A 13972-nucleotide genomic window follows, 5' to 3' on the forward strand; every position below is an offset into this window, starting at 1 on the left:
AGTGTTAACCTAGTAGAAGCTGTCTGACACGGTGTATTTTACTGTAAACTGGACACAGGAAGACTGTCACCACGCTGCATTCAACGAGCACCGACGTTGTTCAGACCTACCCTTTAATTATTGCCTGTTCCTCCGCCATGTATTCACTGTCGGCATAACACAACAGCGGGACACTCAGCTTCTTCATCCCCAGCGTCCTTCTCTGCCCGCCGCGTCAGCACAGAGTCCCTCTCCCTTGCCATGCCCCGGGTCACCTCGCTGCTCCCCGCCCTGCTGTTCGTTCTCCTGCCGGGCCTGAGCCGGGGATATTTCCCCGAGGAGCGCTGGAGCCCCGAGTCTCCGCTCCTCGCTCCCCGGGTCGTCATCGCCCTGGTCTGCCGCAACTCGGCGCACTCCCTGCCGCTGTTCCTCGGTGCCATCGAGCGCCTCAACTACCCGAAGGACCGCATCGCGCTCTGGTGAGTGTCATCATTGTAAACCATAATAAAACAATTGAGTTGTTACATTAATATCAGCAAAACATGTCCCAACTTTTCTTGTATACGAGGACTATTCAGGGATATACGAAATCAGTCAGTGGTGCTGTTTAGCGTCACTCTGGGCTCATGGGGACGCACTTGAGACGGTTATTTAGAAAGGAAAAAGCAGTGGGGTTGTGACCAGCTGGTGCCGCTGTGATACCATCTAGATGTGGGAAAACGCTATCTGCTACTGAGAAATAAATGAGCGGTAAATTGAGGACAAGTTGGAGCAGCGTGGTTTTTACGCACGGGCGTGTGTCCACGGCAGCGGCGCGCAGAGGCAGGGCTGCGTCAGCAGAGCTGTGCCCATGAAAAGTTCCATTCAGTCATAGATCTTCACTCTTTCTCTCATCGCCCCTTCGTTTCCCCTCCCCTCCTTTTCTCCCTCCCTCTTCAACTTCCACATCTTCGCCTTGCACTGCAGACTCGAGAGGAAACGAAATCAGCTGTGTTGTTGTATATGTTTCAAACTGTTGCCTCGTGATCAGTAACACATCTTGGACAACCCTCGTGCAACAAACTTTGTCTGTCAAGGCGCCAGTTAAAAGCTTCTTACGGTGCTTCACCGTCCTTAACCCCAGGCTGTGTGACTGTCACCCAGCCCCCATTCTTCCTCATCACTCCTCTCTCCAGCACAGCACTGCCCACTTCCTTTTATTCTGATGCAGTGTCTCCAAATGTGTTTTTAAAGACAAAGTCAATCTTTTCATCGACACTTTAGATCGAGGTCACCAAACTCATTCACAGAGAGGGTTTGAGGATTGAAAACTGGGTCCAAGTGGAGGGCCAAACTGGCTCATTATTTATTGAGGCACAGACTTCTATTAACCATGTCTGTCTTGTATATCTCCTGGAGCTCCAGTTGTATGTTTAGATCCTTGTAGCGTTGTTTTATTCTTTAATTATGGCCACATCAGCTCTTTAAGGCCCCTGTTTTCAGACTCCACCTTTTGCTTTGGGCCATTCTTTTGTGATTTTGCTTAAATTTGACTCCAGGTGACTCGATGAGGGCTACTAAGGAGACAGCTATTAAAATTCAGTCTGGGATTTGTGGTATCCGTAACGTGTGTGATGTATGAACTTGTACTGTGGGCCAAATGTGGCCCTGGGCCTTGAGTATGAGTTTGGTTCTCAAATGTGGGCAAGGAATGTACTGCACAAGAAAAAAAAAAGTATAGCCTAAAACATTCAACGTTAGTATTTGTCAAATGTCATATATTTTAGGATTGATATGCAAATTATGTTAATTTGGACCAAAAGTAAAATGAACATATCATGTTATAAATAATGTTTTTTTGAATGGCTGGGTAGGATTATATTTCTAAGTGACACAGCTAAGTTTAAAAAAAAAACACAGTCAAAAAAACACAGTGGCCACTCTGACTGTGGCCATGTGGCAGCATAACTCTGTTTACTGTGCAGCTTTTGATCGTCGCTCTCCAGTATGCGTCTCTTCCCTTGGTGGAAGACATGATAGAAAGTTTTGAAATGCAACTTGAAAGAGACATAAACTGAGCGGGCTGTTTGCAGCCACCTGTTGATACCTGCAGTTATCGGCATGACAAGATAAGATTGTAAAGTACTTGGCAAGCGTCCACACAGCCACAAAGCAGTGCCTGATGGTGAGGGTGTGCTTTGCAGGGACATGCTCAGGTTGGTTATATTCATTTTGATAAATCTCCCCTTTCATACCTGTAGGCTCTTCTGTTGCTGGCATGCAAGCGCTCGCAAATATTTCCATAAATCAGTTTTACTTGCTATACATCAGCCCATTCACAACTTGACAACAGGCGGATATGAGTCTCAGACTGGTGTAAGGAGAGGAGAGCAGAGTTTGGGATGAGGAAGATAAATCGACAAGTCGATCACATGCATGTGTCCCGGGCACGGCACGACTGTGTTAAAGTGCTACAGACAGATGGCAAACTAAACAGCCACAGCACGCCGGCCGTCACTCACGACATCAGAGGGATTTTTCGCTGCATTCGTTCCTCTCGTATTCACAAATTCTTTGGCTCCCGCGGCCAGTCTGTGTCTCTGTCCCTTCCAGACACACACTGAAGGGTTTGTTGTGATAACACAGACAATAGGCAAATGCTGGGCCTCCCCGCTCTCTCAGCCTCTGTCTTTCTATTCTGTCCACGAGAGATGCATCGTAAATCAGTGTAATACTGTTATTATCATGGTGAGCCATTAGAGTCTGTTGTTTGAGTTCGTTATACACTCAAGGGCCCCTTATTTAAGTATTATGTGTACCTAATAAAGTGTCAGTGTTCCAAGTGATTTGCGAAACTGGGGCTGAACAATGTCATTATCAAATTCAAAAAATTCTTCATTATTGCTTTATGAATCTCCATTTAAAGCTCCCATAGAGTGGTCCTATCGCACATGCAGTATATGTGAGTTATGGAGGTCTACTTGCATACATTAACTTGTTTTTATGGTCAAAAACCTCCTAGTTGCTGCAAACGAGCCGATCGAAATCTCTCCTCACTGAAGCTCTCGTCAGCCGCCCTGTTTCAGGCTGAAATCTCACCCCCAGAAGAGAAAACGGTGTTGTGATTGGCCAGCCAACGAGAGCTTTCCCAACTGTCTTGTGATTGGCCAGGTACCTGGAAGTGACGTAATTAGCACGTCAGTGCTCAGAAGCGCAGCTCCCACTCTAGAACAGTGGACTGCTACTCTTTATCAAAACATTGTTTTAACTATGTTTAAAATGGCTATCTATCTATCTATCTATCTATCTATCTATCTATCTATCTATCTATCTATCTATCTATCTATCTATCTATCTATTCGCTTAAAATAAACTAAAAGAAGACATTGCTAGCTTAGAGAAGACATTACTATCTATCATCTATCCATCTATCTGTTAGCTAAATTAAGACATTGCTAGCCAAGAGAAGACATAGCTATCTATCTATGCAAAGGACCATCTGTCTTTTAACGACATAACTGTCCAATAGGTCGCTTGCCAGTCTTCACGCTTGGCAGGTGCCTGACTAAGGGCACCAGTTTGTGCAGTGCTGACTTTGACCTCGTTTGGGTGAGAAATACAAGAGATACTGGCAGAAATGCGACACGTCTCACTCAAAGAGCCCTTCAAAAAAATCAGGCACATGTTGAACGAGCACTGCGCCAGTTCTATATATATATATATATATATATATATATATATATATATATATATATATATATATATATATATATATATATATATATATTCACGGTGGATCCAAAGAGCATGTGTGTGTTTTTAAGGGCCTCACTCGCAGTGACACACCTGCGGGGAATTATCACCCGACTCTGCCGCCCACGAAGGTCACTCAGTCGTATTTGTTTCCACAGGTCACTTACAAGTGTAGGCCCTGGAAAACGGCAGAGTCTTGTGTGTCATTGCTATAGCTGTGAAGACACCGATCGGGTCCTGCTGGACCAGTCCCCTGTGTCAGTTGCCATAGTAACCAAGGTCGTAGCAAAGACCCAATGCTCGTAAGTGATAAGTGAGTCTCCGACAGAGAGAGAGAGTAAACAGTTATAATAGCAGGTGCTCCTCTCGGTTTACGAGGTGTGCACTTGTCTCTCGGGAAAGTATTGTATAAAAATATACAACGTGATTTATTGTTTATGATGTGGTACCCAATGGAATCTACGCACATTGATGGAAAGCTGCTCTGCCCCTGTGTATAATATCCATATAATGTGGAAAATGTGTTTAGATTTTAGGTTTAAATACAGCCGCAGGGAAGACAACCTTCAGAATTAATGAACATCGCACACTGTGAACTTCACGCCGCTCATTTTTATTCACCTCAGCCAAGCTTTAATAAAAGCATCTGCTTGAACACATCCGGATGTCATCCTGAAATGTCCTCTACCACGAGTCAACCGACGCCATCACGCTCCTCTCTCGTCGGTTTTGTTTCCCACAACAGAAGCAGCAGCAGGCAGCTGTTTTCAGTAAAAGAAAAATGTGTCTGAGAAGCCTGCTGTACTCCTGCTCAGCAGCTGACAGCACAACAGTTTGGCCAGAAACCCCAAAAGAATACTAATGTTGCACTGTCGGATGGTTGGATGGATGTATAACTGGACTGGATTTGCTCCTGCTTCCACCACAGAAATACTTTATCAGATGACATGGTGTTAGAGATGTGTGGTTCCCCAGGTGGCCAAGACATTACCTAAATGTGGTTTCAGGGCTTATTTGTGCACTGCAGCTCAAGATGGTAGCAATAAATTGTTATTCTCAACATGAACTAACAACAATCCCTTAGATACTGCCACAGATTCCTTTGTGTTTGCTTCAAAATTGAGCTGTAACATTTAGTTCCTCTTCTGATTTGCAAACATCTGCACATTTGCATCTATTTAAAGCTATAAATCGCAGAATTGTTGCATTTTTTCCCCCTCCAGATTTTCTGTTGCGTGGGAGAAATGTATTTGTAATAATGCTAGGCACGTTAACGCACAACGTGTTTCCATGACGACTGACCGGATAAAAGTTTACGTGACTGCCGATTGTTAAAACGAGTCTCTAAAGTAATGCTAAACTTTAAAAACAGGGGCACCCATAGTAGTACACAGGTACGCTGGTTATTTGTAGCGCTGCTCTTTTCGTTTAGTAAACAGACCGCTCCTTTTCGACTGTAGGTGTGCTAAAGGTAGTAACTAGTAAGCAGTGCCTGCACGTAAACATGACGTCACATGCATCTTTTTCCAGTCAGTCGCCATGGAAACGCGCTGTGCGTTAACGTTGACGCCGTTAGTGAGCCTAGCACTAATATATAAAGACGTTTTATATAGTTTTATTTCTCTGTGTAAGATAAAATAAGCATTTCAGTACCCGATAATTTAATGGTGTTAACTGGAAACAAGGTTACAAAGAAACTTCTTTGTGAGTTTCATCTTAACATCGGGCTTCATATTTCATCACAGATGCACTATAAAATTCCAAAGACTTCATTCATGTATTCAGCCCCTAAATCCCTAAAGCGATCCTGGATTTGTCTGGAATGTAACAGTTGGTTTTGCTGCAGGTCATCGAGCTTCACTCGAACGTGATTTTGTGTTTTTATTTTTTACAATTTGATTTAATCTTCCCACAGGGTGGCGACAGATCACAACATTGATAACACCACAGCCATCCTCAGAGAGTGGCTCATCAAAGTGCAGAATGACTATCACTATGTGGAGTGGAGACCTGACGATGAAACCAGGTACTGTGTTATTGTGTGTGTGTACGCCTCATTATGACCTATTCGGCCATAAACACCAGTCGTTTCCATGGAAACCAAATGAGCAGGAACATAATTTCTGAGTAACTCGTGTGAATATAGACGGAATATAATTCTAAATACTGTATATTTGCCAACATTATTTTTTACAATAGTAATAAGAAGGCATTTAGTTCAATTGTCACATTATTTAACGTTTTAAATTCAACATTGTGCGTGTGTGCGTGCGTGCGTGCGTGCGTGCGTGCGTGTGTGCGTGTGTCGTTACTTAAATGCTGTGTGTCTGTTTGCTTCAGTGTCTTTGAAGATGAGGTGGGGCCTAAGAACTGGAACAACCTCCGCTATGAACATGTGATGAAACTCCGTCAGGCAGCTCTGGACACCGCCCGAGAGATATGGACCGACTACCTGCTGGTCTGTTTCCCTCTTAAAAAATAAAAGCTTCATTGGTTACTTGTTACTTGTCATGTTACATTTTGGCAGGCGAGTGTGGTCGCAATGTGTTTCAGAGCATTTTAAGCAGTAGAACATATATATATATACATACATACATATACATGTTTTTATATATACATGCATACACACAGTATATGTAATGTGGCCTCTTCCTCCCATCTGCAGGTGGCTGACTGTGACAACCTGCTCACCAACCAGGATGTCTTGTGGAAGCTGATGATGGAGAACAAGACCATTGTAGCTCCCATGTTGGAGTCCAGAGCTGCATACTCCAACTTCTGGTGCGGCATGACTTCACAGGTAATACAGACGTTTCTTCCTGTGCTGTGTATTAAGTCGAAGATGCAATTCACCGTACAGTACCTGCACATCCACACAGGCCTCTCTGTGATCTGTCTCTGTCGGGGCAGGATGCTTATGAGCAATCAGCTCTGTTTGTTCCCAAATCAGAATAGACATTTGGACATTGTGTGTCCTCCAGCACTAAACAAACTAACGACAATCAAAGACTGTGCCTTAACACAAAATGTCCTCATTGCCAGTTTGTGGGCCTGTAGCCAAGAGGGTTGTTCCATTATGCCACCATTTTTTTGGTTTTTATATTAATATTGTTTTTATATATTTATTTTTATATTCATTTTGCAACTCTTTTGATGAATAAAAGTGTGACTTTTCATGGAAAACACAAAAACATTTTATAGGTGACCCCAAACTTTTGAACGGTAGTGTACATTACAAATTCATGGATTTGTGTCTTGACCTGCAGGGTTACTACAAGCGGACTCCGGCTTACATGCCAATCCGTAAGCGGGAGCGTCAGGGCTGCTTCGCTGTACCCATGGTCCACTCTACCTACCTGCTGGACCTACGGAAAGAGGCCTCCCGTCAGCTCGCGTTTTATCCACCGCACTCGGAGTACACCTGGGCTCTGGATGACGTCATCGTCTTTGCCTACTCAGCTCGCATGGCAGGTGAGGCGAGTGGAAGTGCGTCACACTTTTATTTAATCGTCAGATGTGTAACGGCTCTCTTACATCTCCTCTCTCTCTCAGATGTGCAGATGTATGTGTGCAACAAAGAGACTTATGGCTATTTCCCAGTGCCGATGCGCTCCCACGCGACCTTGCAGGATGAGGAGGAGAGCTTCTTGCACACACATCTCGAGGTTATGGGTGAGTCAAGACGTCAGTGATGGCTAAGGAAGAGCAGCTTCTCTTGATGGTCTTATAGCTGTGATTCCCAACACTTTTTAAAGATGACAAACTGTAGTTGCCCAATTCATAGTATAAATCTCATATTATACCCTATTTCTCCAAGTGAACCTAGTTCCCTGGTGTCCTAAGGAACATGTCTATGACATGCTTTGGTCAAAATACCTTAAGGATGAAGCACCACAGCAGTTCAATCACCCTGCCAAAGCAGCCCTGTTCAGAACGCTCCATTTTGAGTGCCTGTCTCTTTAAATGCAAATGAGACACAGGAAACTATGTCACTGAGGCTCCGGCAGCTAACAGCAGTTAGCATTTGGAAAAGCCATCATTTGCCGACTCTAGCCGTCACATTGCCGTCATATATAAAATGTAAATCCTCTGAGGCTGGAAGTTTGTGTAGAACTCTGTGCTGCACTGTGCAGCCAAGAACAGAACACTCCGTGGACTTCCACTCTTTTCCCGATACTACTGCCCTCGCCTGCACTTTCGCGTTTTTTAGGGACAAAGCGGAACTCGGGAGACAACAATTCCAGGAATGTGTCATTGTGACGTAGCAATGAGTGTGGAAGTCGATATTGCGTGTTTTATCTCCTGTACTTAGACTGAGGAGGACCACAAAAATATGAGGGTCATATTTGTTCACCCTTTGCCTACTCTTAGGGCCTCCAGAGTCCCAAATATAAGTATTAAAATTATTTAAAAAGTTGATTTTGCATAATAAAATTGCAATAAAATTGGGGTTTTCCTGTAATTTGTTATCTGTTTTCACTATGCATGCTTGTGTTTGAAAAAGCCAAGCAAAAGATAGAGTCTGGTTGAATTTTATCTTTGCTCCTGTCGGTTCCATGCACCACATATCGAGAAACCTCTGTTCCAACACATCCTACATTCTCTTTATAACCTTGCCCTTTTTCTTTCCCCTTTTAAAGTGAAAAATCCTCCATTGGAGCACTCCAGCTTCCTGTCTCCTCCTCCCAAGCAGCCTAACAAGATCGGCTTTGATGAGGTACACAAACACACCCACACACACACTCAATAACTGAAGCATGTGTGTGAGATGTCGCCTTTGTGTGCACCCAGGTGTTCATGATAAATCTGGTGCGGAGATCTGACCGGCGTGAGCGAATGCTAAGGACTCTGTACGAGCAGGAGCTCAGCTGTAAGGTTGTCGCCGCTGTGGATGGCAAGTACGTTTCTCATCTCTGCCCGAGTCGTTCTGATTTGTTCCTCTGCAACATGTGGAGTAGATTCATCAAGGGAGGCAGGGCTGAGGCAAATAACCAGGTGAACAGTAGTCGGGCGCACGCTGTTCTTTTCAGATTGCCTCAATGCATAATTTGCATCTCATCTGGGGAATATATCATTGTCATCCTTATGTAGCCTACGCTGTAAACATCACAGCTAAGTGCCTAACCCTAAAACCAGGTATCAACCCCCCCAAAAAGTTATTTTGTCACTGAGGAATGGGACACCCCTTAAATGCAGATACGTCTTCAGACTGTGGAGGGCAGAATAACGCGAAAGCTGCGTCCAGTCTGTCAACTCCAAAAAAGAAGAAGAAGAACACATTTACGTCAGGATTATTTATTATGATCTGTTTGTCAGTCAAGTTATTAGGTTGTCAGTTAGTTATAAGATGATACTCATACAAATACCACAACCACGGACATATTCAGCTGACAGTTACCACACACCACGGCTTATTGAAAAGTAAACCATAGCAAACGATTGCTTGTCCGCACCGGCCGACTATTGACAAAAGATTGTAAAATAAAAATAAATGTTACGCAACAATGACGTAAGTAATATGGGCCTAAACTAAGATAATACAATGGTTTTCATAATTTTTATATCTCTATTAACAAAGAAAGTACTTAATTCGTAGCATACTCGTTTCGCTGCTTTCGGGCGCCATCTTTGTTATGACAAAACGCGCAATGCATTCTGGGTAGCCCTTGCTCCCAAGGGTGGTCTCGGAAAATCTCAATTTTGAGGGCGATGCAGCCCTTAAACTTTCAAAACATGTCTTCACCTTAAAATGTAGTGATTTACGTTACCGGGGGACTAATAATAATAATGCCACTGTGTAAACAGCTTTAGGTCCTCACAACATGAGGAATACCAGGTTCTGTCTCTCTCACACAAACTCTTATTACAGATGGAGTTCATATAAGTTTCCACCTCTAATCTCTGTGTTCCTCCTTTCTCTTCCTCAGAGCTCTGAATGTCTCTGAGATAGATTCCATGGGAATTAAGATGCTGCCAGGGTACAAAGACCCTTATCACGGCCGACCTCTCACCAAGGGTGAACTTGGATGTTTCCTCTCTCATTACAACATCTGGAAGGAGGTGAGATGCTCAAAGGGAAAGGTCCAGGCCTCGTGGTCTACCTGTATGTGCTCGATAACATTTACTGCTGATAAGAACAGTAGCTTGGATTTTGTGAGCGAAGCCAGTTTGTTTTATTTATCTTTTAATAAATGTGCCAGCTTTTGAAAGTTATTGAATATCTTGCTGTTTCTCTTGGAGAAGTGTGTTATTCTAGATAAACCACAATGGTTTTTTATAGGGAACATATCCCCAATGGACACAACTAGGGCTGCAGCTATCGAATGTTTTTGTCATTGAGTAGTCATCCTATTATTTTGCGATTAATTGAGGACACAAAAGGCAAAATTATTATTATTATTATTATTATTTTAAATTTAGAAAATAAATAATTTAATCTGATTATTCGATTAATCAAGGAATAATCTGTAAAATACTTGATTACAAAAATATTCAATAGCTGCAGCCCTAGTAAGCTACATTAAATCAGCTAACATCACTTTAGCGTGTGCCGGAAGCGTTAGCAGCTGGATGCTTTTGGCTCAGATGCTGAACAATTGACTGACAGCTGCACTGTAATGCTCTAAATCCACTTGTGTGTCTGTGTGTGTGTTCAGATCGTGGACCGTGGTCTGCAGACCTCCCTGGTCATCGAGGACGACCTCCGCTTCGAGGTCTTCTTCAAACGCCGCCTCCAGACGCTGCTGCAGGAGGTGACGACACGCAAGCTTGACTGGGACCTCATGTGAGTGAAACTGGGAGGAAAAAAACACAATGTCGTAAAAACACGGAGGATTATCCTCCCCCCCTACAGTGAAATCCGTCCATCTGTCACTCATGATATTTCAAGCATCACTGTTCAGAAGCTGAAAAAAACACTGTTGGAAATGATGCGTCTTACCTCGAAATACTGTGTCCCAGCATTTTCATCTTCACTATTAGACATGCCACTGATGTTACACCTCATTCCCACAGGTCAAATGGCACATATACAATATATATGTATAATATACATGTATATGTATATACATATATACATGTGTACATATATATATATGTGTATATATATATGCATGTGTGTATAGTATATATATATGTGTATATATATGTGTATATATATATGTGTATATATATGTGTATATATATGTGTATATATATATGTATATATATATGTGTATATATATGTATATATATGTGTATATATGTATATATATATGTATATATATATGTGTATATATATATGTATATATATATGTGTATATATATATGTGTATATATATATATATGTATATGTATATATATATGTGTATATATATATGTATATATATATATGTATATATATATATGTATATATATATGTATATATATATATGTATATATATATATGTATATATATATATATGTATATATATATATATATGTATGTATATATATCTATATATGTATATATATATGTATATATATATATATATATATGTATGTATATATATCTATATGTATATATATATATATATGTATATATATATATATGTATATATATATATATATATATGTATGTATATATATCTATATGTATATATATATATATATGTATATATATATATATATGTATGTATATATATCTATATATGTTTATATATGTGTATGTATATGTATGTATATACATACATATATATACACAAACATAAATAAACATGTATATCTCACATTCAACATCACATTAAATTACACAGCTTGTTTGGCGTTTTAACTACTGTTGTCAACATTGTTATTTACGTCATTTTAAATGTATTGCTTTGTTTTTTGTTTTTTTTTCATTATAAATATGTTTTCATGGTCACTTTTACTTTGAAATTCTGTCAAATATCATCATGAATATCTTCATTGCGATATCATGTGGGAAATATTGTGTTTTCATTTTAAGTTCTTGCCACTGAACCGTTAGACCGGCCCCCTCTTGACCAGACTGGACGCTCATTGGCCCCCTGGCCATTTCAGTTTAACACCCCTGATGTGCTTGCTTTTTTTGGTCCAAGATGATTGCTTGTCCATCATGTATCTCTTATTTCCTTTGCGGTCACATTCTCGCACAGTTACATCGGACGGAAACGCATGCAAGTGGACCATCCAGAGAAGTCCGTACCCAACATACACAATCTGGTGGAGGCCGACTACTCCTACTGGACGCTAGGCTACATGATGTCATTACGAGGAGCTGAGAAGCTCCTCGGGGCCGATCCTCTAAGTAAGATGCTTCCTGTAGACGAGTTCCTCCCCGTCATGTACGACAAACATCCAGTGTGAGTGTAACCCGTCCGCTCCCTTCAGTTTCTCTGTGTTCCTCTCACCTGTCTTATCATCATGTTTATGTTTACCAAATCATTTTCAGCTCAGAGTACATGGACCACTTTGAGAACCGGGACCTGCACGCCTTCTCTGCCGAGCCGCTCCTCGTTTACCCGACCCATTACACGGGAGACTCCGGCTACATCAGTGACACCGAGACGTCGGTGGTGTGGGACAATGAAACGGTCAAAACCGACTGGGACCGAGACAAGTCCAGGAAAACTCAGGAGCAGGAGGAGCTGAGTTTTGAGGCGCAGAACTCGGACGTGCTGCAGTCGGAGCTGGAGAACTGGAGCGCCCGGGACGAGCTGTGATGAAGAGGAGAGGTCGTGAGGCGGAAATGGGAGAGAACTCTGGTGTACAGAGATAAGGACGAGGGAGACAGAACAAAGCTGTGATTGTGTGGGGAGGAGGGAATGGATAAGAGGGAAGGAATAAAACAGAAAGTAGGAGGCGAGGGAGGGAAAGCAGAGCAGATGGACACGAGCTTGATTGAGGACAAATGCTTTCCCTTGTCCATTTCTCTTTCCACACTTTGATCTTTCTCACAAGAGAGATGATTAGATGCAGCGATAACTCTTGAAGAGTCAGCTAGCAGCTTTTGTTTTATTTATTGCATCCACCACACATCCCTTGAGCACAGCCAGGTCCATTGATATTACTCCTATTATTTTTGATAATAGATTTACGCAGACTGGCCTCATTGAAACGAAATAAATCGTCCTTTAAGTGCTTTTACGAAACACAATCATATTCTCTAACAGAAGTGACTGCTGGTGATATTTCCCCTGCCCACTTTCATTTCACTTCACCTAATCTTGCCATATAAAAGCTTACAGAACAACATTATTTTTTTTTAAGTGATTAAAAAAAGCTATCTCAATGGTTCCCAAACTGGCTTCTAAACCCATAAAACATAAAGGAAGCCTCCCTGAAACCTCCTTCATTTTTTTTGTAATTTCAATTTTATAATCATCCTCAAAAAGTATAATTATGCTGCATAAGATGGGAATGAAAGACAAAATAGAAATTTTGTGACCCATTATAAAGGTCTTCTTCTTCACCTTTTTTGTAGTGAGTATTAGTTTGATACTATTTTAACTCCACTTAGCTATGGTGTGTTAATTATAGATTTTTTAAAAGGTTATTACTTAACCCATCCTGATTTTTTTTTCACTTGTGAATGTATTAGTGTTTTTCTTTAATCTAACAGCTACACTAATCGATGTATTTTGTTTTAACCGCAGTACACCCAAACTTGACATTTTCCTTTTTTTTATACCAAAAATCAAATAAAAACTTTTATAATGAAAGTTTTATTTATTTATTTTTAACATTATTTTAGTTTGAAATGGGAATAAACTGGTCAATAAAAATAAACAAAAAAATGATAAAATTATATATATGTATATATTTACGTATGTATGTATATATATATATATATATATATATTTACATTTTGCAACTTTTTAGGAATAAGTGTGAATTTTATGTGTTCAATTGGAATACATATACATGATATATATATATGTATATGTGTATATATGTATACGTATATATGTGTGTATATATATATATTTATATATACATATATATGTATATATATATATATATATACATATATATGTATACTTATACAGTCAGTGAATTCAAAATCTGTGATAACACATTAGCTCATATAAAGCCACGCTGCATGTCACGTCTGTCATGGCGTACTATGTATATGTGTGTGTTTGTCTGTGTGACTCAGACTAATCTGTTCAGATCTCTCCCCCGTTCTCTATATTTACCTCACCTCTCTCTGGGATTAGCTTGGGCTTCTGCAGATCAATAGCCACTTCTCTACAGCATAGCACCTGCTGGAGTTCACTGGGAC

The 13972-nt window shown here is 41.0% G+C and overlaps 1 protein-coding gene across 1 annotated transcript; it reads left to right on the forward strand.

The window, feature by feature from the left end:
- The first annotated feature begins 218 nt into the window (after nucleotides 1–218).
- On the forward strand, nucleotides 219–13335 carry colgalt1b (collagen beta(1-O)galactosyltransferase 1b). The gene is made up of 12 exons (XM_083906467.1): nucleotides 219–458; nucleotides 5627–5737; nucleotides 6052–6169; nucleotides 6377–6511; nucleotides 6978–7182; nucleotides 7264–7383; nucleotides 8352–8428; nucleotides 8503–8609; nucleotides 9639–9771; nucleotides 10368–10495; nucleotides 11844–12050; nucleotides 12140–13335. The coding sequence occupies exons 1-12, from the start codon at nucleotides 241–243 to the stop codon at nucleotides 12408–12410; spliced, it is 1830 nt and encodes a 609-aa protein (XP_083762593.1). The 5' UTR covers nucleotides 219–240; the 3' UTR covers nucleotides 12411–13335.
- Nucleotides 13336–13972: the final 637 nt, after the last annotated feature.

This window comes from Microchirus variegatus (assembly GCF_963457635.1).
Source record: "Microchirus variegatus genome assembly, chromosome: 19".
Lineage (NCBI taxonomy): Eukaryota > Metazoa > Chordata > Actinopteri > Pleuronectiformes > Soleidae > Microchirus > Microchirus variegatus.

Coding starts and splice junctions, on each gene's coding strand:
- colgalt1b (XM_083906467.1), top strand. CDS start 241: ATGCCCCGGGTCACCTCGCTGCTCCCCGCCCTGCTGTTCGTTCTCCTG. Junction 6,170..6,376: donor TATGGACCGACTACCTGCTG/GTCTGTTTCCCT, acceptor TCCCATCTGCAG/GTGGCTGACTGTGACAACCT. Junction 9,772..10,367: donor ATTACAACATCTGGAAGGAG/GTGAGATGCTCA, acceptor GTGTGTGTTCAG/ATCGTGGACCGTGGTCTGCA.